Source organism: Molothrus aeneus, chromosome 9 (genome assembly GCF_037042795.1).
Source record: "Molothrus aeneus isolate 106 chromosome 9, BPBGC_Maene_1.0, whole genome shotgun sequence".
Classification (NCBI taxonomy): domain Eukaryota; kingdom Metazoa; phylum Chordata; class Aves; order Passeriformes; family Icteridae; genus Molothrus; species Molothrus aeneus.
The window spans coordinates 5,788,414-5,813,318 of record NC_089654.1 but is presented as its reverse complement, the minus strand read 5'-3'; the positions used below and the strand labels follow the sequence as shown (position 1 = coordinate 5,813,318).

Below are 24,905 nucleotides of genomic sequence, written 5' to 3'. Positions count from 1 at the left end.
GTCAGGTGCTCCACTCAGGGACACAGTGCACTAAGCAACACATATTTACCAGAACCAAGCCCCAAAGGGCCTTAGGCCTCTAGTTAGAGCATTTCATACCACAAATGGAAAAGGCCAGGGGAGAAACAGGACCACTGCTGTCCTCCCAGCTGAATGGCAGGCACAGATTGCTGTAAACCCCAAGTTTTAAAAATCCAAACAGTAAAATGTTAAAAACATAATGCATTTCCAATTTGCAGAGCAGAACTGGACACTCTATGAGTAGGATTTGCCTGCAGAAAGCTGATTTTAAAGCAGCCTGTTGATTCCATAAAAATATGCATTCACCCATGAGACTCCCATATTACCTACATGTGAGAGCATAATGGGCAAAACTTTTGAAAACTCATAATGGGTTTTCTTTATTGTGCAGGACTTGAGCAGCACAACTGACTGCTGGTCTTTGGTGCTTTATCTCATTTGAAGCTCTCCTTCTAGGAGTTGACTTAGACCTTTTGAGCCATGACTGCACCAAGTAAGCTGTCTCAGGCAAGGAGCAAAAGGATTTGCACTTGTAGTTAGCCAAAGGTTGTAGCTGGCTGGGCTGGAGGGTGGTGGTAAGGCTGGGAGCACTCTCTGCATGGCACAGTGACATGGTGTGTGGGCAGACTCTGCAAAACCACTTAGTCCAGAACTACTTGTTCCAAATCTTGGATCCACTTGGCCTCTCTCTTTGTTATTTTTATCTATGCAACGTGCTTGCAAACTGATAGATGACTGGCAGGATCACATTATCACTTCATGCAGCTGTAATTGACTGGGCCAAGTTGAAACTTTGGGTTGTGTTTGCTTTGTGGGTGCAGTTGGCACACAGAGACCCTGCCCAGTCCACGTGCCCTTACCCTGTTTCATCCTGGCTGCTTGATCTTGTCCCTGCATCACCCCTTCACTTGTGTTGATACAACTGTCTGTTAGGACTGTGCTAAAAACATATGTGAACTGGTTTGAATTAAAAATGATTCTCATCTGGTTCTTTGTCTGGCCTCATAAATAACTGGGTCTGTACAGCTGGGAGAGGAGGGGAGGCAGTGCAGGCAGGAATGGACAGCTGGGGAGGGATGAGGGGGACCTCCAGGAGCTGCCAGTGCTGCTGAGATGAGAAGTGTCAGATGTTGTGTTTGCCAGTCAGTGCTTCTGCCCATTCAGAGGGGCACAGACCAGCCTCAGCTCTCCCCAGTCACTCATTCTTGTGACACTCTGCAGAACAGGTCCTTTAGTGCTGGGCTTGTTCTGGAGCAAACTGCTCTGAATCATTTCAGTTCTTCCCTATTCTTTGTGTTCTGAGTTTGTTGTTTTCACTCTAGGGTCAAATTGAGAAAAGCTACCAACTGTATATATTTTCAAAATAATACATAATTTCTGAGGAACTACAGACAAGGAAGACCTTGTGTTTTTTCTGGCTTTACTGCTTGGTAATTAAACTATCTATATATACTGCAGTGCTCTGAGGCAACTATTCAGTGCATTGATATAAGAAATAGTCTGAACAGGAGTCCTTAAAGAAGAGGTGAACATGTACATCCCAGGAAAACCACCAATCATGAATGAATGATATACTGAATCTGCAATGAATTAGTGCATGAAACACTTCTGCTACTGGTTAATGCAGAAATTGTCCTTTTTGACTGGGTTTGAAATTTCCTTTTTGACTGCAGATGAGAAGAGCATATTAGAATACCAGGCACATGGTATCTCAAGCTGCTATGCCACAAGTAGCAAAATATAATATGTCAAGTGTATTGGTATGAGCTGGTATGCAATCTCTGGATCAAATCCCAACTTTTCAAAAGGTCTCCTCACTTCCACTCTCTATTTTAGCAGAGACATAGGAAGACACATAGGAAGTAGAAGTGCACAGACAGCCTGTTTTTAAATGGCAGGTTTATTAAAAATGTTCTCTATCACAAACATTGGAAACATATGCGGCAGATTTTACTGTAAGTGAAAGATTCAGTAGACAGTGGAAAGGGAGTAACTGTCAACTGAATAATGAGAAATAATGGGACAGTTTCCACAGCAAACTCCTCCCAAAACCCCATTTTAACTCAGCATCCTCGGGTCCCAGTTAGTGTTCAGTCTGCCCTTTGGACACAGCACATAATTCATGAGCTTGAGCTTTGAGTTTATACATATTTACAGAAGAACAACCTATAGGTTACAGGAGAGGAGCATTAGCACCAGTGCTTGTGGATTACAGCTCACATCGCCTCTGCCACTGCAAGTGCATGGAACTGACTTTACTGAAGAGTTAGGTTAAAAAAAGGTTAATAAATCTGGCACTTGGAAGGCAAACTGTGCTCTGCAGTGACCTAGGAAATCTTTGTGTTAGGTATCACACTTGACTGCTTGTCTCTGAAGGCTGCCCATCACAGTCATCTTAATGCCCTTTCTTGCACAGATGCACACTTCACTTCCCCCGTGCTTGCGCTGTTATTTAGGAATAGATGTAACCCCTTGAGATCAGGAAATCAGTGTGATTTTCTTATTGCTGTTCTAAAACTGAGCACAAACTCTATATTTAGTGAATATTAGACGAAACTAGAATCTTTAGCAATTTTGGTGAAACATTTTCACATAGCAAAAATTCTACAGTGTCGGTAATTACTGAGATTCACAAAAAAAGGCTTTGGTTAGAAAATCAAAAAGGGTCAAATAAAAAAAAAGCTTAAAAAAAAGGAAGCCAAAGGAATGTCAAATACCATATTGAAGTCAGTGAGTGCAGAATAAAACAGTAGCGGTCCATTAGTTAATTTTTCAGTAGTAAAGTCTTCCACCTAAAGAAGCCCGTGTCTCTTGCAAGCTGTGTGCCTTTCTTGACGTTCACAGCTGGTCTCCTAGCTCCAGTACAAGCAGGGTGGCGATAAATCCACGCTTTCCTGTTCAAGGCAAAGAGTCCTTCTTCCAGCTGTGAGGTAGAGATTGGGTATCAGGTCACTGGGGTGTGAGATACCCCTGAGTGTAGCAGTCACACATTTGTTTCTAGTTCATTTATTTCAATAGTGCAGTGGTCTTTACTGTTGGATTTCTTAGTGTGATTCTCCACTGGAGTTTCTTCTTGCTCCACTTGTATGGGTATATGGTGCTGCAACCCTTTCACTGTTTCTGGTCCACGAGATTCATTCATGGTCTTCACACAGCCATTTCTCTGGTAAGCCACAATCTGATGGATGTTAATAGGCTTAGTTTCACAGATCAATGGCACCTATGTGAAAAGCATTAAGATCTGGAATACTGCCACTGATTGCTGTATACAACAGGAAGGGAATTTTTATTTGGAAAGCCTGTGGGCTGCTTTACATTCACCAGGATTATCTAGAGCCCCCATGGACTTCCAGAAGCTGTTTCTCATATACACTAAAGCATCTTTGCACCATCTGCATGAAGCAAAGGAGTCTGTGTAAAAATGCAAATTCTGTCACAACTCTTAATTGAACTTACACTCGTAACAGCTGCTTGCCATTGGTAAAATGATACAAGTAGGATAAATAGAGACCAGAATTCCAGGGCTCACTTCAAAAGGTAAAGACTCTCAATGGCCAGTGTGCTGATGTCTGGGCAGCGCTTGCTCTTGGGTGCAATTAAATAGACCAACAAATCATTTGTTGTTGCCTTATGCCTTTCTTCTAACCCAATAAAATAACACCTGTCTCTTCAGTTTGCTCTGTTTTGAAAGAAATAAAGGGGATTTTATTAACTGATTCATAAGTTAAATATTGAAGTGTTCTTTAAATCAAGCCAGATTCTGATGGGGAAAGTAAGACGTAAATACTGGCAAAGAAAGGAGGTGGGCTTGCAGCTGAGAAAATATGGCCTTTGGGTATATATTACTAACTGCACAAATTATGCAGCCAAAATGTATGGCAGACTAGCAGTATATTTTAATACCATTACAGAGCATGATTCAAAGAAAAATCTCATCACAGATGACTAAATAATCCCTCAGGAGGGATTTCATATTACTGCAACATCTCTTCTTAAGTTCTAACTGAGTTCTAAATGCAGCAGTGAAATGTCAGGAGGCCTGTGTTATGCAGGAGCTCAGCCTACACTTGTGGCTTTGTAATGGATGACCTCCCTTGCCCATAGGCTGTGTTTTAGGGGGTTTGTAGGTAGCTGCATGTGTAGCCCCTGTAGTCAGGCCTAATCTTGTCATCAGTAATTACTGCAGGTGCTAATTACCTCAGAGGACCCTGCCTGTCTGTCTACATACTTCTTGAAAGAGCCGGAATTTTAAATGAATGTTGCAGGAAGGCATGAGAATGGGATTGATCTCAAAATTGTAGAATGAGAGAAATAGTGATAGAAACAAAACTTTGCTATTTGTGTGGAATACTACAGATGATGCACAGAAATGAAACTTGTCTTGTGGAGATCAGTCCCGGTGAAGAAATGTTCCTGCATTACTGTTCTGTCTTTGTTGAAGAAAGGTAATGAGAGTCTGCCATGAGCTAAAATAGTTGGAGATTAGCACCTCCAAATCTGGTGGGCTCATGGAATTAGCAATCTCCTTTGTCAAGGATTGAAGGAAGGACATGAGGAGTTCCTGTTCCAAGGAAAGACTGAATTATGCATACCAAAGGGGAAGGAGAAATGCACAAGAGTGGAAGGAGGCAGGGGCAGAATACAGAGGTATGTGTGCTGTATGAAATAAGATACAGAGGAGGAAAAAACAAAACTCTAAGGAAGGACTTGTATTAAATGTAGAAAGCATGAAGATGTCTGAGAATGAAGTCTAGAATGGAGTCATGTGCTTGTGCTAGTCTGGAAACAAAATGATTGCAAGGGTAGCTTCAGATTATGCTGACTCAGGAGCTTGCAATGCCCAGGGTAGTTGCTTTTGATGTGAGCTCATTGATTACACATATACACACTCATGGATACCTTTACCTCTCCTTCCACACAGGTACTCAGGGACATCTGTCACCCTGCTCTGTTGCTGGTCACACCTCTAGCAGCACAAATTACTGGCCAGTCAGGACCTGGGTGCTGGGTGTGGGACTCAGTCCCAGCATCTCATGCATTTGCAGGACAGCTCGGCTGCTTCTGCTGCTCCCATCCCCAGTGTGCCAGACACAGCTGCCTTGCAAGCTCTGGACTCCAGTGGCTTTTCACATGACCTCATGGAAAAAGATCCCTCCACCCCATGTGCTAAGCTGCCCAATTCTGTCTCCTCTCTGAAACATCCTTTATAAACTGGAGGAACCAAATGTGGGAGTGGGAGCTCACAGGTTCTTTGCCATAGTACAGCACACCCTGGCACACCCTGGCTCACAGTGTGGTTACCTCGTCACCATCCTTGATAAACTCCTTGCGGCAGATGTGGGCCATGATCCCAGCAGCCAGCGCGTCCCCCAGCACATTGATCATTGTTCTAAACCTGTCTCTGCAAAATGAAACAGTGATGGTGAGGTGTTGGCTCTTTGGGTAAATTCCTGTGCCTCCATCAGCTGTAATTATGCCTGAAGGCCAGTTTTGCTGGGTTTATGAGCTAAAATGTTTAGAAATGTTAAGAAGGTTGGTATCAGGCATCCTGTAGTTATTGAACAGGTAATTTGGGTTCTCCAGCCTTTTCTGAGCTTGGTGTGCTGTGCTGCTACACACTTGATTGTGTAACTGAGCTAAGTGGAGCAGCTGTGTCCCCTGAGAGATGCAAACTGATTCAGCACTGAAAAGGTGGAACTGCACATCACACCTGCATTTCTGTCCCAGTTTATATGTTCAGGTCCAGCAACATGGCCTGATTTGGAGACTGGTGCTGCAAATGTCCGAATTCAATAAAAGCAGAGATCATCCAGCACAACCAGTCCCTTTTATTAGTGATCATGGTACAATCTTAGCAACCAAAGTGCTACTTAAGAATATTATTGTATTGGTAGAATGGGCAGGATACAATCAAAATAATTCAGAAGATTGCTATATAACTACACTCACAAACCAAGCAGCCACTGACCATAATTAAGTAATGTTTATTCCTGTAAAACCTGTGGTGACTTTGGCTCTTATGCAGCCTATGCAGTAGTTCTTAAAGACTCTTAATTTTCAGTTACCTTTTCCAATTTAAATTTGTATGCTTGACAGTATTTTGTGTATATATAGTTGAACTGTTTTTCATTTATTCACTTATGGGAGTTCTTCCCTGTTTGTTTACACCTTTTACACACTGTCTAAAAAATAAATCTATTAAAATACAGATTGTAAATAGACAAAAGCAACTGGCTGTCAAAGACAGGTGTTACACTTGAATCATCCTGGAACCCAGTAGTTAAAATTGATGAGATTTCAGATAGGTGATATAGCTTCTAAGTCTGAAATACGTCACGTCTTTTCCAAGAAAAACATATACATCTGAAAACTCTGTCATATTAGGAACTTAATTTATAAATGTAGGTTATAAAATGGAGGTTCAGAAATCTCCAGATGTTTGGCTTATTAAAGTCAGTGATGGTCCAATATCAACACTGCCCAGATTTCTGATCCTGTATCTTAATATAGAAAAGAATTGAAACTCTGTGCTGATTTTTTTTCTCAGATATTTTAAGCAGGTACTCAGTGCATATAAATGTTTATGCATTTGCCTGCTTAATTATCATGAAAATTCCTGCATGAAAGCTTATTTGTGTGTGGAGTTACCAAATTGTACATACAGCTGCGAGTAACTTCAGCAATAATATTGCACAGCCTACACCTAGACACAGTTGTTGACTCCAGGACCCAGTCCTACACTTGTTTGTTCAATCCATTTTTTAAAATTCCTGTTGTTCTGATTTTGGGCTTTGCCTTGAAGAAAATTTCCACAAGAACATGTTAAACAGGGAAAAAAAGCAGTTACAGCACATACTGATAAAAGTTCCTGTTACACATTGACTTCTTTCCCTCTTGATTATCAAATAGTGATTCTTGGAAAGATATTCAGTGTTGTGAATTTTGGATTGTGCCACAAGTCAGCTGTGGTAGAGAAGAAGCTGTATGAGCAGAACTCAAGAGTTTGAGCTCTCTTTTGAGCTCTAATTAGCATCTTTTTAAGGCAGGATTTTTCCAAGGAAACAGTGCTCTACACTGAAACTCTTAAGCAAAGGGACTGCCTGGCACCATTGTGTTCCCCATTCTGAGTGTATGGAGAGGTCTGCACTATGCATGAGGAGAATCACGACACACACCATTGGCATTTCTCCCCTGAGAGGCCAGCCTGCTGCTGGTGGCATTTCTCTCAGTGCAAACATGTGAGTCACTGGTATTTGAGCTGTAATTGATATTATTAAAGATGTAAAACTTTTATCTTGTGTTTGATAAATGAGCTAGGGAACATTTTGGTTGTCTTCTTTATGTCTCTAAGCACTAGCTAAAGGTATGACGGTCACATACACATTATGGCTACCTAAGAGAGTTGTAATACCTGCAGTGCATTGTAATGGGTATTTCAGTCTCGTGAGATCATCTAACCAGCCTTCTTTAAGCATTCTTCATACTCCAGTACTTCCAAAACTAATACTGAAAATATTCATCGTGTCAACCATGTTGACACTTTGCATCTGCAGGCTCTTGAAACCACCAAGTGCCGAAATACAGAAATATGCTTTTTGTTTGAAAGGTCATCTGCAAAAGACAGAAAATTGGGTCTATTCCTTACTCACTTTTTAATACCATCTGGAGCTATAGCCTGAAAAGTCTTTTCTCTGTTGTTTTGAAAAGTTGTGTAAGACAAAAAGAAGAATAATTCCCATGTACACTGGAAGGCTTACTGGAAAAACAATGAAATGTTAATGTTGCAAGAGCTGGGCAAAAACTGAGCAATATAGAGGGAAAAGGCTTTTGTAATACAGTCTTAAAATATTCATACAATACAAGATTCATGACTTCTCTTAATGCTAATAATAATAATATTCTATTACACTGGACAGAATATATTTTTTCTCACAATTCTTAATACAAAAAAAAAAAGTGGCTAAAAGTTGAATAAAATAGGATATATAACAGAATGGAGTTGTAACACAATTTACCCAGCACCCTGATGTAATGAAACTCCCTATATTAAAGGAGATATATTTCTTATAGTTTAAATAAAAACAATTTGGATGTTTCCTTGTGTATGCATATGCTAGTTACAGTCCATGTGAATTTTAAGAGTGACTCTTCTCATGGGTGACACAAATCCCTTTCATCCTGACTGTGTTAAGTTTCAGCCCCTGGCTGTGCTTTAAATGCCCCCTGATTGGGGGTGCAGCAAAGTGCCCTCTCTACAGAGTGGCTGCACTTGCAAAACTGGGGGCTGCAAGCAGGTGCTGCCCATTTAGCACTGAAATCAGAGAGCACAGAATTGCATCAGGACCCGTGGTGAAAGGCAGACATTGCTGGTGCCAGCACTCAGGCTGCCTGTGCTGGGGCTGCAGCGGCAGGAGCCATCCACAGCCCTCACCATCACCGCGCTGCATGGCTCTTGTCATGGCTGCAGGGGCGCCAGTGGTACCTGCTGTCCTTAGCAGTGGCTCAGGCCTCTTGCAGAGTGCTTCACTACTCTGAGATGATGGCCTTGAAATGTCAGTGGGCTGATAAGTAGAGTGCAGGCAAACCATGTTTCCTAGGAATGTTGGCCCCTTATCCTTGCCCAAGGAAAGATCCAGAGTTGCCCCTTAAGCACATTTGTCTGGCTCAACCTTCAAACTTGTCTTGAAGATTATCATCCAGCCTGGCTACGTGCAGCCACTTCCACTGCCTGACTATCCTAGATAAAAGCAGTTCTTAAGTTCTTTTGGAATCTGAGTTGAGGTAGGTACTTTGTTCTACTTCTTTATCCTCCCTCCTTGTGAACGTGAAGATTGATCAATGTGCTCTTCTGGACAATCTTATCTATGTAAAAAGCTGCTATGGTGATCTTTTCAGCTCTGGTTTTAGTCTAAATGGACTCCATTTCTTCAGCCTTTCTGTGCAAGACAAATTTCCAAGACTCATCTAGACTCCCTCATTTGTCTATCTTTTTCAATACAATGTCCACATCAGCAGAGTTTTTAATCTAAGTCTACAATAATACCATTTTAAATTACAGAATCACTTCCTTTGCCTCTTATATATATATATGTATATATACATACACACACACACATTTATATTATATAAAAATTATATATATACACATTTATATATACAAATGTGTATATATATATATATATATATATATATATATATATAAAAATGGTGTTACTTACAGTGCCCAGTCGACGGCAATAATCAATGTGATGTCATCTGTTGGGAGCCCCACTGAGGTGAGAACAATGACCATTGTCACCAGGCCAGCTTGTGGGATGCCTGCAGCCCCTATGCTGGCAGCTGTTGCTGTGATACTTGAACAAGGAAAAGAAGGGAATAAGCTTTACTTTGTGGAAGAAACCACACATGTTTCTAAACCATGCTCTTACACAAGGCGCTGCATGGAAGTGCTAGTGTTTTGTCTCACCTGGCAGAATCCAGGTGAGACAGCAAGGACAGGCCAAAGTGTCTGCCCAGGGCTAAATTCTCCCCCTCAGCCTTTGCAGCCTTGGCACTGCTGGGGCAGTTCTGTTCTCTCCCAGTATCAAAGGTGCAGAGCAGAGGGGCCAGCCAGGCTGTGGGCTGAGTTCTGCCAGCTTCTCCTGGGTGATGACAGCACCCAGAGCTCTGTGCCAGGAGCCTGCCAGCCCCACTCGTGGCTGTTGTCCTTGGCAGCCCAGCTCCCAGCAGACACCTCTGGGTCACCACGGGCAAATCCTCGGCTGGCCCTGCCTGGGGCCTTTTCTGTCAATCCGTCCCAAGGGCTGGGCCAAGGGTAAAGAGGCTGGGCCAGGGTGAAGCCCTTGCCCAGCACATGGCTTTGCATGCTTGGATCTAAATATGAAGCAAGCCTGAATGTGACTGTACATGTTCAGTTTCTGCAAAGTATTTTTGCTTGACCTTCATACAATTTTTTCAGCCAGGCAAGTAGAAATGAGTGGGTGGACCAGGGCAAGAGTAGACCTGGCAGGTTTAACTTTTTTTGTCAGAATGTTATTTTTAAGAGAGGAATTTAATTCCTTTTTCCAGGAGCAAAAGTGACTGGATGTATTCGTTTCCACCAAACTAGTGACTTCCAAGAGCTAGGCCATCCAGCAGAGAGACAAAGAACAAATGTTGACAGTTGTAAAAGGATGACAGAAAGCATTTACACTGATAATCCTCTGCATTCATCAGTCTAGAATGTCAGAGCTTTTGGCAAGCAGTTAAGTCTCATTAACCTACTATGGAAAATGAGGATAAGTGTATTCACCCATATGGAAACTGAAACACAGGGATATCCAGTCCCTTGCTTACAGCTGTACAGTGTACCAGTACAGCAGCAGCAGTATTTCTACCTAGAGCCCTTTTTTTTAAATTAAAAAAAAAAAACTTTAGCATGTGGGTGTGATAGGGAAGGGGCAAGACATAAAATTAAATTTTGCAAAAGTTAACTTGTGTAGTATCCTAATAACATTGTAATAGAGGATAGATAGAAAGGGACAGAAGTTCAGCAGCTGAGTAAGAAATAACTATAATTAACATTAAAAGCCTTTCCAGTTTGTGCTATGAAATGGCTGTCTCATCAGGACTGCTTCTGCCTCTTACATCAGGCCACAGAGTCTCAAGTCTTATTTGGGAGTAAAACCAGGAATATTTAACTAAGATTTTACAAGCAAGCTCATCTGCTATTCCATTCCATCTCCACTTTAATGGAGATGTTTCTTTCTCTAAGATGATCAGTTGATGGAAATGTTTACTTTCTTTCTCTGCTATGTCAATGTTTGCATTGATAGAAACTGTTAACTTGGATTTTACAAACTATGAGCAAAGTAGACTGATATTTTTTCCTCTGGCAAAAATATCCTGGGATTCAGAATTATTTGGATTTTAAATCTCCAGGTCCTAAAGTATCAAGATCTAGGGTAGGTTTGGCCTACAGAATACTGTTAGAATTTGATTACATCATTGATGGTACTGAATCCACCATGATTTCCTGTTAAACTTCCTCATTTGTGCATCTTTTTATTTTTCTTCTCTTCTTGGATTTTCCCCAATCTTTACTTGTATTTTCAGTCTACTGCTTTACTTCCGTCTGGTCCTTATGTACTAGCACTTAATGTGGGGGGTAAAAGAGAAAAAAGGAGGTTCTGCTAAGAAAAGTTAGAGCTTACATTCTTTCCATTTACTATCATTCTTCTTCATTTTTAAAATTACTGTTCTTTACTTCAAAGTGTGTGTAATATCTGTTCATGCTCTGCCGTGTTTTAGTATCACATGCTAAAAAAAAAAAATCTCAAAATTCCAAATCACAAAAGACTTAAATTTTAGCACAGGCTCATTCCAACAGTTTTCAAAGAGAGTGTAAGGCTGAAGCAAGAGCTCATATGGGCACAATTTATTTCTTCTTTTTGTAGTCCAACCAGGTCTTGCCAGAAGCCCATTAGCAAACCTCAGCTGTCATCTGGGGTTGGTTTCAGGACTCTCCTCTTCTTGTCATGAAGGTTTTCAGGCCCAGCAGAAGATGGGCAAGGCCCAGCAGTGTAAATGGGGCAGTGGTGAGGTCAGTGGGTGGGTAGTTAAGCAGATCTCAAATATATTGCACAAAGCTCTGACTATGAGGAATGTTTTTATAATCATTTGTTCCCTGCTGGAAACCTGCAGGTTTCAGTCCCTGAGGAATTCTTTGGCAGTCACTGGAGTTATTCTGGCAGTAATTGTTCAGCTGGATCTTCCAGTCTTTTGGATCCATTACAGACCTTTCAAGGATGGAGTACACAGCTATAACACTCTCTACCCACTGAGAGCATGGTTGTTTATGAAGTCTTCTGCTTTAACAAGCAGCAGAGAAGACAATTTAAAAACATCTTAGTGAAAACCTGCCCTGATGGTAGCATCTGTCCTCCTTCCCTCTTCCCCTAATCCTGCAAGAGTTTCCCAGCACACACTATTCCCTGTTACTTGATATAAGACTTCCAGTTTTGCAACTTTTTAACCTTTTCCTTTCACTTGAAGACACAAATCAGACTTTAAATTGAAAACAGTTGTGAAGTTAAAAATAGTGTTCTAACCAACAATAATAATAAAATGTTCCAGTGCTAGAAGTGATCAGTGGGTTGCCTAAAAGCAAAAATTAGACATTTATCCTCAAACAGTAGCGCATTTCCTGGTGTCCACAAGCATCTTATTGAACAGGACCGCTCCAATTTCTCTGTGAGCAGTCCCTGATCTCTGTGTTACTTGGAAACAACCCTTCCATGAGGGATGCATCTGTGATAACAGCAGAGATGAGTTTTGTTCTTGCTGCAAGCAAGAGCAGTGCCTCAGACTCAATAAAATGATGGCCCTGATGGGTCCCTTCCAACTCAGCTGATTCCATGACTCTGTGCAGACAGGCGAACCCCAGCATGTGGAATTTGGGTGTGTACCTTATGGTGATGATCTGCCCAAAGTCCAGCTCGTAGTTGTTGACCTGGGCGATGAAGATGGCAGCCACGGCCTCGTAGAGCGCCGTCCCGTCCATGTTGATGGTGGCTCCCACGGGCAGCACGAAGCGCGCGATCCTCCTGTCCACGTGGTTGTTCTCCAGCAAGCACTTGAAAGTGATAGGCAGAGTGGCTGAGCTGCACAACAGCACAGGAGAACACACTGGGTTATTTTTGTTTCTGGGCAATGGTAGCAAACCTTGTCCTGGCAGGGGAAGTTTCACAGGACCATCCGAGCTTCTCGCTCCTCGCTCTGCCCAGGGCTCCCTTGCCAGGTAACTCACTCCTTTGCTTGATGGAGGATAAAGACAGTTACATCTATAAATGTTGGAGTTAGTGCTAATTTTGCTTCCCAAAGTTAGAAATAGTTTTCTCTCTTTCCCTGTTTCAGAAGGAAATGAACAGAATTCCCACAGAGACAGTGTTGTACACGCAAATGCAAAGAAAGGGAGCAACATCCTGTGCGGCTTAGTACTAAAATCTCTGAAAACTGTTTTACACTCATGGTTTCTAAAAATGTTTCCTTCCAGGCCTACCTCACGTGTAAACAATTTTTTATTTCTGCAAGGGTTAGACAAAGATCTTACCAACAGCAGGCTGAAAGTAAAAGTTGCAGACAAAATGTCTGTGTTTAAGAATATAAAATCCCATTTTTTCCCTGGGACAGATCTGCCCTCATCCCTTGTCTGACCATATAACAGCCACATAACTGCAGGTCATATAATAATGTGTACACATGTAAATAAGATGTGTGTGGAATAGAATGGAATTATATAAGAACATTTGATAGGTATTAATTTTAAATTGAGCTTGGTACCATAAAAAATATTTCTGACTTTTGTTTTCATTAATTGAGACAATTAACAAAACACTGTATGGTCATATATTTTCTCATTTTTAATAAAAGGCACACATTTTTAAATACTAATACACTGAAATATATTCATTTGTATATTTTATCAGCCTTTTGGTAACATTCTGCATTTTACTATGTGGTGTCTCATTCACTGATGTCATGAGTAATGAGACTGCATTCAAGTGAGTGAGGGGGTATTTTTTATGGCACATTAGTTTGTATGGAAAATAAGTAACACCACTGAAAAAATACACAAATCACAAAATATCTTCCTTGTTATTATACCAACTTTAATACACTGCTCACTATCTGAGCTGCTGACTATTTAAATAGATGTAATATAGCAAAATTCTACAAAATTATTCCAAAGTTACCTCTTAAAAAAAGATGGCAATAGGGGAAGTATGATATAGTGACACTGAGATCTTCAGTGTCCTGTTGTCCTGTGATTTTCATGCCCTGAGCCAGGAAATCCAGGTGTGTTCCCCCTGGTTTGGCAGTTCAGATTGCTCTGTCACCGCGTGTAGTGACCCTCACATCACAGTGGCTCCAATACCTAAATCTTATAATGACCATTAGCTGTTCTCAATTGATGATAACACATTGCATCTGCAAATTCTTCCTCAGTTGTTGCAATTGTCCTATAAAAGCACGGAAGGATTCCAAAAACTCCGAAATCACAACCCCACGTTTGCAGGAATGCCTAAGCAAAATGTTTCCATGAGTAGGAGTTGTCATTTCATATTTGTGCAAGCTGTTCGAGGAAAGTAACCGTGTTTGGAAAGGAAAAGTAACTTCCTGCCATAGAAACATAAAGGAGAAAAGACAAGGCTATGTTTTCAGTATAATAGCTCTGTTTTCTATAACTTTATGAAGTCTAACTGCTGAATTATGTACTACAAACTGGCAGTCACTGCCTGAAAATCCAGACCAAAGTCTTTCTCTAAGTATGTAAATACGCTGGAAAGGCAAGAAAGCAATGGAAATCTGATTACCTCCTGTAATTGGGGTATAGTAAACTTTTTAATTCAGGCAGTCCTAGTGTTTAATCAATATTTACTTTGAAAAACAAACACAGCAAAGCATGACCCCATAATCCCCAAGCTGCTCATGAGATGTCATTTCACTCTTGAGCGTGCCTGTCATTTTTCACATGGTCATTTGTGAATGACTGAACTCCTCTGCCTCTTGTTTACCACAAAATGTTCATCAAAGAAGAGGCTGTGGCTCACAAATCATGTAGAACTGAAGGCCTGGGAGTAGCTGCAACCAGGAGCAGACTCAGTAGCATTTCTAGATGTTCTGACTAGAGGCTTCACCAAGAAAAAATTACTTAAGTCATTGTCTCCCCTTTCTGCAGTTCTCAGTTTTGGAGAGTGACTTGTTTTTAAAGACAGTCTTCCCTCAGCCATTTGGCTTTTCTGTAACAAAACCCTGTCTAATTTCTTTGGGTGGAAATGAGGACAAAAAGGTAATCTTACAAGTCCTTGCCACCCTGCCCACACTCTGACATACCAGAATATTAAACCTGAGTGTCTGCCTGTTCTGAGGGCAGAGAGCTGAGCTGTCAAATGTGCAAATTTTAGCTGATTAACGTGTTGGTTGATATGTGTAAATTTGGTTGATATGTTTAACATTTGGTTGATATGTGTAAAATACTATGCAAAACAACCTCATAAGACCAATGGCACAACCAGGAAAATCTGTATCTATTTCCATTGTTGTAAGCAGATTTTATGACACTGTTTTTGCAAGAATTCAACTGTTAAACTTGTTCAGTGTCTCACAGTTAGATGTCTTTCATTTGAATTTTATGCTGCCTGAAGTAAAATTTCTAAGGTACATAACACATTGGATTTGTTGTTTGTTAAATATTACAGTAATAAAGAAAATGGTCAGAATGTAAATGCAATGATGATGAAAAACATGCAAGATATTGCAAGAAAACAAATTTCCAGATTCTTTTACTTTCTTAGACAGGCAGCTACTACATTGTCTCACTCAAATTTATGACGCTGCATCTTAGAGTTAGTTGGATGTGTGTCCTACCTACTCCTGCTGAAAGACTTTCCAGAACTCTCTGCTCAGATGAAAAATTTAATTTATGATCTAGAGGTAGTCTTCTCAATTTGCACTAAATTTGCTTTTATGTGCTTTCTATATTTCTCCTTGCACAATCAGCTGCTGCAACACATGATAATCATGTTAAAAACCAGCTTTGTCCTCTCTCAGCCTGGATTGACCCAATCAGTTTTTTGAACCTCTCACTTAGAAGATTGCTTCTTTACATCCCTGTCACCCTTTCAGCACCTGTTTCATAGAAATTAACTTGTCCTGAGTACAGCTGACAAAAGTTGTGTGGAACATCCTAGAAGAGGTTGTCCAATGATGTTCCATTTTTACTCATATTGTATCATCTGGCACACCCCAGAAAAATATGTCTTATTTAAGGCTTTGGCTATTGGTAGCTCTCAGGAAGCACAGGGAAAAAAAAAGGTCCTACTGTAGTTTTGGAGTAATATTAATATATAATTTCAATATTATAAATGACATTATAAAATAATTTGTCTAGTTTGTCCTTCTAGTTAAACTCAGTGAAGTTTGTTTTCTTGAAAGCTACTTTTATCTAGTGTTAAACAGTGGAGCAGTAACATTAAAGCCTGACATTTAATATTTATTAAAAGAAAAAAAATACTCTAAAACACTGATCTTAATCTGTTAAATCTTTTAAAAACTGACCCAAAGCTTTCAGCTGAGAAGTATCTTCTGCCAGCATTAGCTCTAACAATTAAAAATACATTTTCAGAGTCTTATCTCAATTTTAGGATAAAATGCTGCAGCTGCAGAGACTGAGCATAAGCTAATGGTGGCCCAGGCCAAGCTCTTACTAGTGAGAGCTACAAAGACAGCCAGTCACTGTGGAAGAACAGCTGTTCAGCCTGCTCTGTTTATCTTATCATTCAAATGCATTTTGATATTTGCTCCAAAAAATCCGCAAACTGATCTCATCTCCCCTTTGTAAATCTGCCTTTAATTTACACTGTGCAATAGCCAAGATCTTAGTGTTTCATAAGCAGCAAAACCCTTGAAAAACTCATGGTTTATAATTTGTCTTCAGAGAAGATGAAAATTGCTTCTTTTGATGGGATGTACGACTGAAAAGATGCTGCTTTAATTCATTAATGATATGGAAAGATGACCTAGAAAAACAAAATTCCCTCTTGCCATTGGAAGAGGAAAGCTAAAATCAAGATGAATTTTGCCTGCTGGCCAAATTCTGCTTTTTCAGTGTGGTAAGAGGTGACAAGATGAGGGGCAGTGAGAGGGGAGGAAAGCAGAGTCAGAAATCCCCAAATGTGCAGCCAGAGCAGGGTGGGCAGGGGCAGCACGGGCTGTGCACCTCACAGTGGTGCAGGAAAGAGGAGCTGTGCACATTCATTTGTGCCCTAAAGGATGCACCAAAGGAAAAAGATCTGCTTTTCTGCCCCTGCCTCTGCACTGGTATTGGTGCAAACCAAAATATTGCAGTGGTTGGGGTTTCTGGAGAGGCATAAGGGGACTGAGAATGGGGTGCAGAACCTTTCACTAAAGGGAAACAGGCAGAAATAATGTTGAGATGCAGTAAAATCCTTGCCAGCAGATGGCTGCTTAGTGGCTTTCAGGTTCTCCTGTGTTACATTCTTGGGCTTTGTAAATGGTATTGTTTTTGCTTCTTGTAAAAAGCTGTAAAAACAAGCTTTCCCCAGGTGCAAAGTATCTGCAATGAGTATCAGCACACTGACTCGTGGTTTTCTTTCTATCTTTAGATGTAGACCTGAACCAACACAGAAACATCTCCAAGAAACACATGAGTATTCTTAAAATCAACTCTTTGTTCTCCTCTAGGATGATCTGAAAATCCAATACCCACATGACAAGTATTATATAATGCCCCTGTGGCAAGCCTTATTTAACCAAATACAGATGTGTTGACTGTCAGGAGAGGCAGCTCTCCTGTCCAGCCCCAGTTATTTGTGCATGTTCTTTTGGCAACAGCTCAGTTATGTGCAGTATCCATTCCTTTCAGTGTAATGAAGGTGAAAAGTTCAGCTATCTCTAGAAAAGACACTGTGATTTGAGCAAAAAAACATTGGAAACCAGGTTGGGCCTGTGTTGGATTTGCAAAATATACACATTCTTAAGGAGGGACAAACAGCTAGATCCAAAAATGTCCAAGGCCCAAATCCATATGTTCAGAGCCTTCCCTAAGGACTCACCTTAAATTTGGTGGTACTTTAGCTGCTGCCAATAAAGATACTAAATCTGCTGTGAGTCCCACTGGTGGTTCTGGTGCAGACTGAGCTGCCAGTGGTGCCAGAGCTCTGTTCCCAATTCACCCTCTCGGGGCCTGTAAGTAATTATTCCTTGCACAGCTGAAGGGAGGGGGCTGTCTCAAAGCACTTGCAAGCTCCACAGGCAGGGTCTTATCTGGGAGTCAGAGCCCAGGAGAGTCAAAGCACAGGTTTGAGAGAAAGCTGAATGCCTTGTGTGTTCCCCACTGTCAGAGGGCACTCTCACATCAGCTTGTAATGGGTAAGGAAATGGGGCTGAATAAAACCTCAAGTAAGAATTAGTTTCCCTTACAGAGGCTCAGCAGAGACAGAAACCTCTCTCTCATCAGTTTCCAGATCAGTAAGGGACTCCTAAATTGGTGATAAAACCAAAATGCACTGCTGATGCATAATATGGAACATCTAAAAAAGTAATGATTTTGAAATGGTGGAATACCTGCATCCGTACTCATAAAAAACTTGTTTGTTTGTTTTCTAAAAGGAGAAATACTCAGATTTTTCATAAAAGCTGTCTCCTTCTAGGAAAAAAAAAGGAGAATGAAAGGAATGGCACAGATTAAAAATCTGAATTGTCAGCAAGAGAGTTTTCAGAAAGAGAATTCCTAGAGAAGCAGGGAAGGTGGTCAAGTGTGTCAAATGTGAGCCTGATGAGCCTTTTCCAACATTAACATTTTTGAGTACAAAATTCTAATTCTCATCTTGTATCTGGGGATGTGGTGACATCTCAAGCTACAAACTTTTTATGTTCTAATGAAAAAGCTTTCCTGAATTATTTAGGTGTAGTTAGAGTTTAAGCACCACCCACCATGTAATTTTTCTTGATTGTGTGTTTCTCAGCATACTGTTCTTTATAGGTCATTTTGGAGCAAACTATTATATATAAATACACCTTGTAAAATGTCACAGTGGAAATCCAATACCTTCTGTACTGAAATAATAATTCCCTCTTCCCCTTTCTTTTAATCTTCTACATTCCTTCAGCCACAGATGCCATGAAACTGTGTTGTCAGATTGGCTACACAGAAATGTTATTTCAATTGTCATTTCTGTATCTGCTCCATGCAAGACAATTCCAGCCCTTTCAAGTCCACCTCATGCACCATTTTATCCACGTTGGGAGTAATTTTCATTGCCTGTTCACACGCTGGTTTCCATTTTCACTGTACCTTTGTTCAGCTATGGTCAAAACTCATTGTATATCTTCTCTAAAGAGGGTGCAAAAGATGTTATTCCTTGAGGAGAACAGTTAAATACTTTCCCAATGCTGGACAATAGCTTGCAACCACAGTCTTTTGTTAATGTACCAAGAGACAAAGACTAACGTGTGTGGAAAGGATAAAAGGATAAAATGTTTCCACATGACTGAAATAGGAGGTTCCCCACTAACACCAAAAATTAAGTCTGAACAAACTGCATGTCCCTCATATACATTAACTTTGTAGAAGCACAATATTTTTTATATGGAAAAAGAACTTATTTCCTTTCTAGTCCTCTATGAAAAAAAAAAAAAAAGGTTTTATCCAATATTTTTTAAACCAAAGGAAAACAATGTAACAGATATTGTCCAGTGGCTCCACATAACTTCCAAATGTTGAGACACGCGTTTTTAAAATTTATACCAGTGAATTGGACAGAGACCATTGTTCAGCTACAGATATATCTGCTCCACTACAGCAATAGTGTGCTCTTCCCAAGAGGCAGCTGTAGCAAGAATCTAGCAGGTATTTCATTGGGTGTGTCTAGAAACTCTGTAATACCTGGAGGATGTGGCCAGAGCAATGAGCAAGGCTTGAAGGATCCCTCTGATGAAGACAATGGGATTCTTCTTGGTGATGAAGAAGTACATCATTGGCAGGATGAAGAGCCCGTGCACCACCAGGCCGCACACCACCGTAATGGCATAGAAACCCAGCTTCTTCCCAATGGCCGAGGGGTCATCCATTTCTAAGATTTTGCCAGCTATTAGGAACACAATTCCAAATGGAAAATACCTGAGCAAAAAGAAAGACATTATCAGGAGACGGCTCCCTTCCGTCACACGGTAGGAGCTGCAGCTCCTTCCAGTGGCAGTGCAGGACCTGCCCTGCCTGGGTTTGGCTGTTCTGTCTCCACACCAAAGCAGGATGCCCAGAGCACTGGGCTGGACAGTTTTGTCTGTGGGGTCCCCCTCAGCATAGCTGAGGTTATGGCACTTGCAAGGAACGACTTTAAAATGTTTTGGTTCCAAAGGCAGCTCTGACTTCTTAGCTGCAGGCAGGTAAATGACTGGGAAGAGGGGGAGTGAATCCTGAGCTCCTCTCATGTGTTTGTGCTCATGTAGCTGTTCGTGGATTTTCGTTGGAAGCTCTTAAGTAAATGTTTATGTTGCCTTTGGAAGACAGAGGAGAAACACCAACATGCATTAGACATGCTCTTGGACTGCCTGGGGGTTTGATTTGGGGCAGATAAATAGCAGAAGAATTGTTGGTTTCTGAATCGACTCTGGACAGGTGCTTTATAAAAACTGCTGTGCTTCTGTGCGCAGCTGCAGACAAAGTCATGGATGCCAAAAAGCTTTAAATTGAAAAAAAAATCTGGGAGCATCCAGCCATCTTCCACTTGCAGCTGTGTCATCTCCAGAGACTTGACACTACTTCCTCATTTTCCAGAAATAAACTACCTCCTTCGACATATCCACCCAAGCAATCATTCCCTGACCCAGGTCAGTCAGATTGGACCACGTAGCTGGAAAGAGAGAATGTGGGCTGAGTGCTGGTTCCCTGTCCCACATCAGGCTGAGCCACACTGGGGGACATCCTGAAGTGGGGAGAAGGTGCTAAGCTGGTAGCTCTTGTTGTTGGCAGCCACCTGCTGTTCCTCTGATCTTTGGGGCAGGTGTGTTGGCAGGTCTGGCTGGGTCTGCTGCAGTGCTGGAAGGGATGGGAGTACCAGCTAGAACATCCCATCATGCTTCTCCCTTGTGTGGCCTGGGTGGCTGTGATCCCCCTTGGCATGCCCAGGGATTGGCAGTGCCCTTGGGGCATACAGCACACCCCACCCAGCTGTACCATGTTCTGTTATTTGGGAGTCACATAGAGGGTGTCCTGCCAAAAGGATGGTACAGACCAGGGACAGATGTATGTGCATCCTCAAATGCTGAGGCCCTGCAAAACTAAGGGTTATTCATCCTCATTTATTTCCGTGGAAATAAATGTATGAGATTTCTCTGTATTTTCTTCTGTTGAAATGTTCTTACTCTTTTTAAAAAATACTGATTTTCTTAGCAAAACAGTTACTTACCAAACAGCAACTGCCACTATTTTCATGACAGATTCATTCAAACACTGGCAAAAGCTGACCAAAGGGACGCCGCTGTTCCCCATTCTTCCCAACATTATACCTGCAATCAGAGCATTTGGGCTCAGTTTCTCAGGTGTCTTCACACACAGCCCCAGTGCTTTCCCTCCCTGCTGAAACTCTAAACCCCCTGGTAGCAAGGCTGTGTCCTGAACCATCAGTCATAGAGCCCTGTGCAGGATTTCCCTGCTCTGAGTGATCCGTGGAACACAAACAAGGAATCTGTCTCTGCCTACAGCCAGGCAGCACCAACGAGGACTTGGGAGGCAAAGCCAGGTTTTGAGGTTTGTTCTGGTAATAGGGAGTTAGTAATGGAGTCTCTGTCATATTTTTAGTAGTTTTAGGTCTACATGATAATAATTAACCTTTATAGTCAGTCAGGCTTTGCAGTTTTGGGGGAGGTAAGGAAATGAAGATTCATGGAGAGAAAGGCCAAATTGCTGTGAAGACTAACCAGTAAAGCAGAAAGCAAATAAACCCCATGTATGTGCCCCCATTGCTCAGAAAGCAACTGAATACAGCTCTGCTGGGATGTGTCATCTAACCATATATTCTCCAGACAGTGTTAGTTTCCATTAATGCATATAAATAGACAACATTTTCCTATAGTTAATTATCCTCCCTGAAAGGATTAAAAGTGATTGAGTCAACTGCTGAAGGAAACATTTCAAAAACTGGCTGCACCAAGGGAGTTTGCCTTTGAGGGGAGCTGCCTGGGGAGGCAGGGGCTGGCAGCGGGGTGTGTGCTGCTGCTTGCTCTGCATGTGCAGTGCCCTTGCTTTGAGCAGGAGCCCGGCTCTGTCCCTTGGAGCCCACAGCTCCGAGCCACGTCTCAGACAGCGCCGCTTCCAGGGCCATCCCCTGCTGAGGCAGGCAGGGAGGCTTTCAGCTGCCTTATCCAGGGATTTCACAAGAGCAGTGCTCTCAAGATAGGAGTTTGTAAGCCTGTTAGATCATCTATGCCATAACTTTTAGGTCAGAAGACAACACTCTTTCATTAAGCTGTTTCAATGCTTCCATTTTGGACGGTGGGGGGGGGGGTGGTGCAATAGGCTGAAGACAGCCTTGAACATCCTTTGTTCAAAACAAAAGCATGAAGTAGTCCTTGGTGATGCTAATTGTGGAGGGTTTGGTGTCTCAGGTTTGTTCCTGGCTGCTACAGCTAGAGGTGACCCAGCAGCCATGCTGTGGGTGACAATCCTGGTGCTGTTTTGTGTCCATCAGCCAGGAAGAAGCCAAGTCTCAGCTCCTGCCCTCTGAGCCCCAGGCCAGCAAGACTGAGGGGCTCGGTGAAAGTCGTACATTCAGTTCTGGGCAGACAATGAATGATCTTCTGTTCTCAGAAGCAGAAAATTGCCCTTGGTCCTAATAAGTAGATGTAATTAATTCATTCATACCCAGTAGGTTTTGACTGCAATAGTGTTTGTGGTGATGTTGTACTTTGGAAATGGACTATAAAATACTACAAACTGGGAGACAGCCAGTTTCCAGCAGGGTTGTACAGGGAATACCACCCACTGGAGAAGCTAAAAAAACAGAGACAAATCCACTAATTCCAGGTTTGAATCTTGACCCCTTGTGCTGCTATGAACCATAATATAATAAATACAGTCAAAGATGTTTTATGGAACTACCTTTGCCGACCAGATTAACTTCCAAGAATAAATTTACATAAGGAAAATTTGATCAGCATTTTCTTATAAAAGTCATCAGAACTTTATGGTTAACTAGGAAATGGTTGTTTAAACTTCTTCTTTCAAATCCACAAACATAATATAACACACATGGCACCAATGAGTTCCTCCAGCAAGTTAAACTAAATAAATAAGCCAGACAGAAGCTCTTACTCTTACAAGCTGAGCTAGTAGGTGGTATAGAACTATCTTCATTGCAGGATACCAAAAATAAAATCAAGAGGTTTCAATCAAAAAAAGGAATATCTACAGATTTAAAACTCATAAAACAATATGGGTTGGCATACTGGTAGAGGGGCCATGAGTCTGATCTGGTGGTGGTTCCTACCTCCTCTGAGCACACTGTACAAGGTTGTCTTACAGTCAGCAAAAGATGGGTCATAAATAAAAGCTCAATAGCTTTTATTTAGCTCAATATTTTCTCAATAATAGTTGAGAAAAAAAAAAAAGATTGTAAGTGAATGCGCAGAAAACCCAACTCCTTGGAACAAAAGTCATCAAGTTTTTGAAAATTTGTCTTTGAAAGGGTGGGGGTACAGCTCTGTAACAGTCTTGCCTTTTCCCCAAAAAGTTTAGATAGAAACAGCTAAAAAAGCTGAGTCAAGAAACCAAGCAACCCAACCCAATCCTTTTCTCTTGAATGGACACTTGGATTATTACAAACCAAACATGTCTGAAACCTACCCATGGTGGCAGAGAATATCACAATCCCCAGTACATTCATGCCATCACTGGCTCCTGGCTCTGATTTGTAAATCACTTCAGGAGGGGGGGTGATATCCAAGGCAAAGTTCTGGACGTTGGAGCCGTTCTCGTCCTGCACTCCGTAGATGATGATGCGGCGCGTGCTGCTCTCGGCCGACGCTTTGTTCGATTTGATGATGGGAATGCTCCTGGTGCGGTACTGAGAGCAAACAAAGTGCGTTTTACTACAATATCCCAACAGGAATGAATAGTCTCATGAGCCCTCCTAAGTGCTCTGTTTCAACAATGCTGCATGTTGAAGGGACTGGCATGAAAAGGAGAATGAACACTCCTATCCTTCTCTGATAAAATCTGTAAAAACAGTTGAATTTTTGGAAAAGCGTAACACAACCTGAGTTTCCTAGAATCAGACCTTGGTGCAGCAAACAGTTTGCCTCCTGACAGAGCAACTTTCCTGTAAGACATAATTAGGAATGACTTCCTGGAGGTTCTGAGTGCCCTTCTCTTTGTGAGGCTTCCATTAAATTTCCCCCAGGTGAAATAAATACAGCCATGCCTCTTGTTCCCTCAGAACTTTTAGATGAGCTTTTCTTGCCAAATTCCAACCTGAGTAATTAGATTCTTCTGCAGTACATTATTTTGTTGCTTTAATTGAACCTAGTATTCTGTTCTTCTTTGGTGTGGTGTTGCAGGATGCTCTTAAATAAATTCCAGCTCTCCTCTGGTGGACGTGGAACTGGCATAGGAGTGCATATCTATTCTCTAGTCACACTAGAGAGCATTTTATCCCTGTTTTGCCTTCAGATACCATGGCTACTGAGGCTAATGGAATGGGACTCATTAATTCCTAAATGCTGAAGGTACTAACAGTGTCTGCAGTCCTATGCCATGTCTATACCTGGGTTGTCTTTTAAAAAAGGTACATGTTTCATTTAATGCTGGCTCGTGTTTTTCATCAGAAAAAGATATATAGCCACTTACCTGCTTGAATGTGGCCTCAACAAGATTGGCTGGAAACATGTTCCTAAAAATGAACAAATAGAAGAATAATTTCTATGGAACTGAAACCAACTTCTTTTTACTGTGTGTTGGGTCTGCCATGATGAATCAGTTCTTTGCCCTCCTGGAGAGCAGGGGCTGGGCAGGTGCAGAGGATGCCACTCTCTCCCACTGTGCCACACAGCTGTGCCTGGCCGAGCACAGCCCAACAGAGAGACAGCTCCTCAGAACTGAGGTTTTGGGACTTGCTTCCAAACAAATGGGAGGAGACCCAGGAGCTCTGGCTGCAGATTCTGGCTTTGCCACAGTCTCCATGTAACTGGGGTGACAGAATTGCTATGATTCCCTTCTCCATCTGCTGACTGGGGGGATGAATATTCTTTTATTCCATGTTTTGCCTTCCCTGCTTAGATAATGAGCTGTTCAGGACAGTCAGGGATGTATTCCTGAGACCCCTGGG

At 41.7% G+C, this 24,905-nt stretch overlaps 1 protein-coding gene across 1 annotated transcript in view; it reads right to left on the bottom strand.

Moving 5' to 3' along the window:
* Nucleotides 1-3,004: 3,004 nt before the first annotated feature.
* The window catches only part of SLC1A7 (solute carrier family 1 member 7), a 47,903-nt gene continuing 26,002 nt past the window's right edge, over nucleotides 3,005-24,905 (bottom strand). Inside the window, exons 4-11 of the mRNA XM_066555765.1 lie at nucleotides 24,428-24,470; nucleotides 23,426-23,645; nucleotides 20,991-21,090; nucleotides 19,469-19,702; nucleotides 12,468-12,662; nucleotides 9,240-9,374; nucleotides 5,323-5,422; nucleotides 3,005-3,241 (exon numbers count right to left, since the gene is read on the bottom strand). Of these exons, the coding sequence (XP_066411862.1) occupies nucleotides 3,005-3,241; nucleotides 5,323-5,422; nucleotides 9,240-9,374; nucleotides 12,468-12,662; nucleotides 19,469-19,702; nucleotides 20,991-21,090; nucleotides 23,426-23,645; nucleotides 24,428-24,470 (1,264 nt within the window). The remainder of the gene's footprint in view (nucleotides 3,242-5,322; nucleotides 5,423-9,239; nucleotides 9,375-12,467; nucleotides 12,663-19,468; nucleotides 19,703-20,990; nucleotides 21,091-23,425; nucleotides 23,646-24,427; nucleotides 24,471-24,905) is intronic.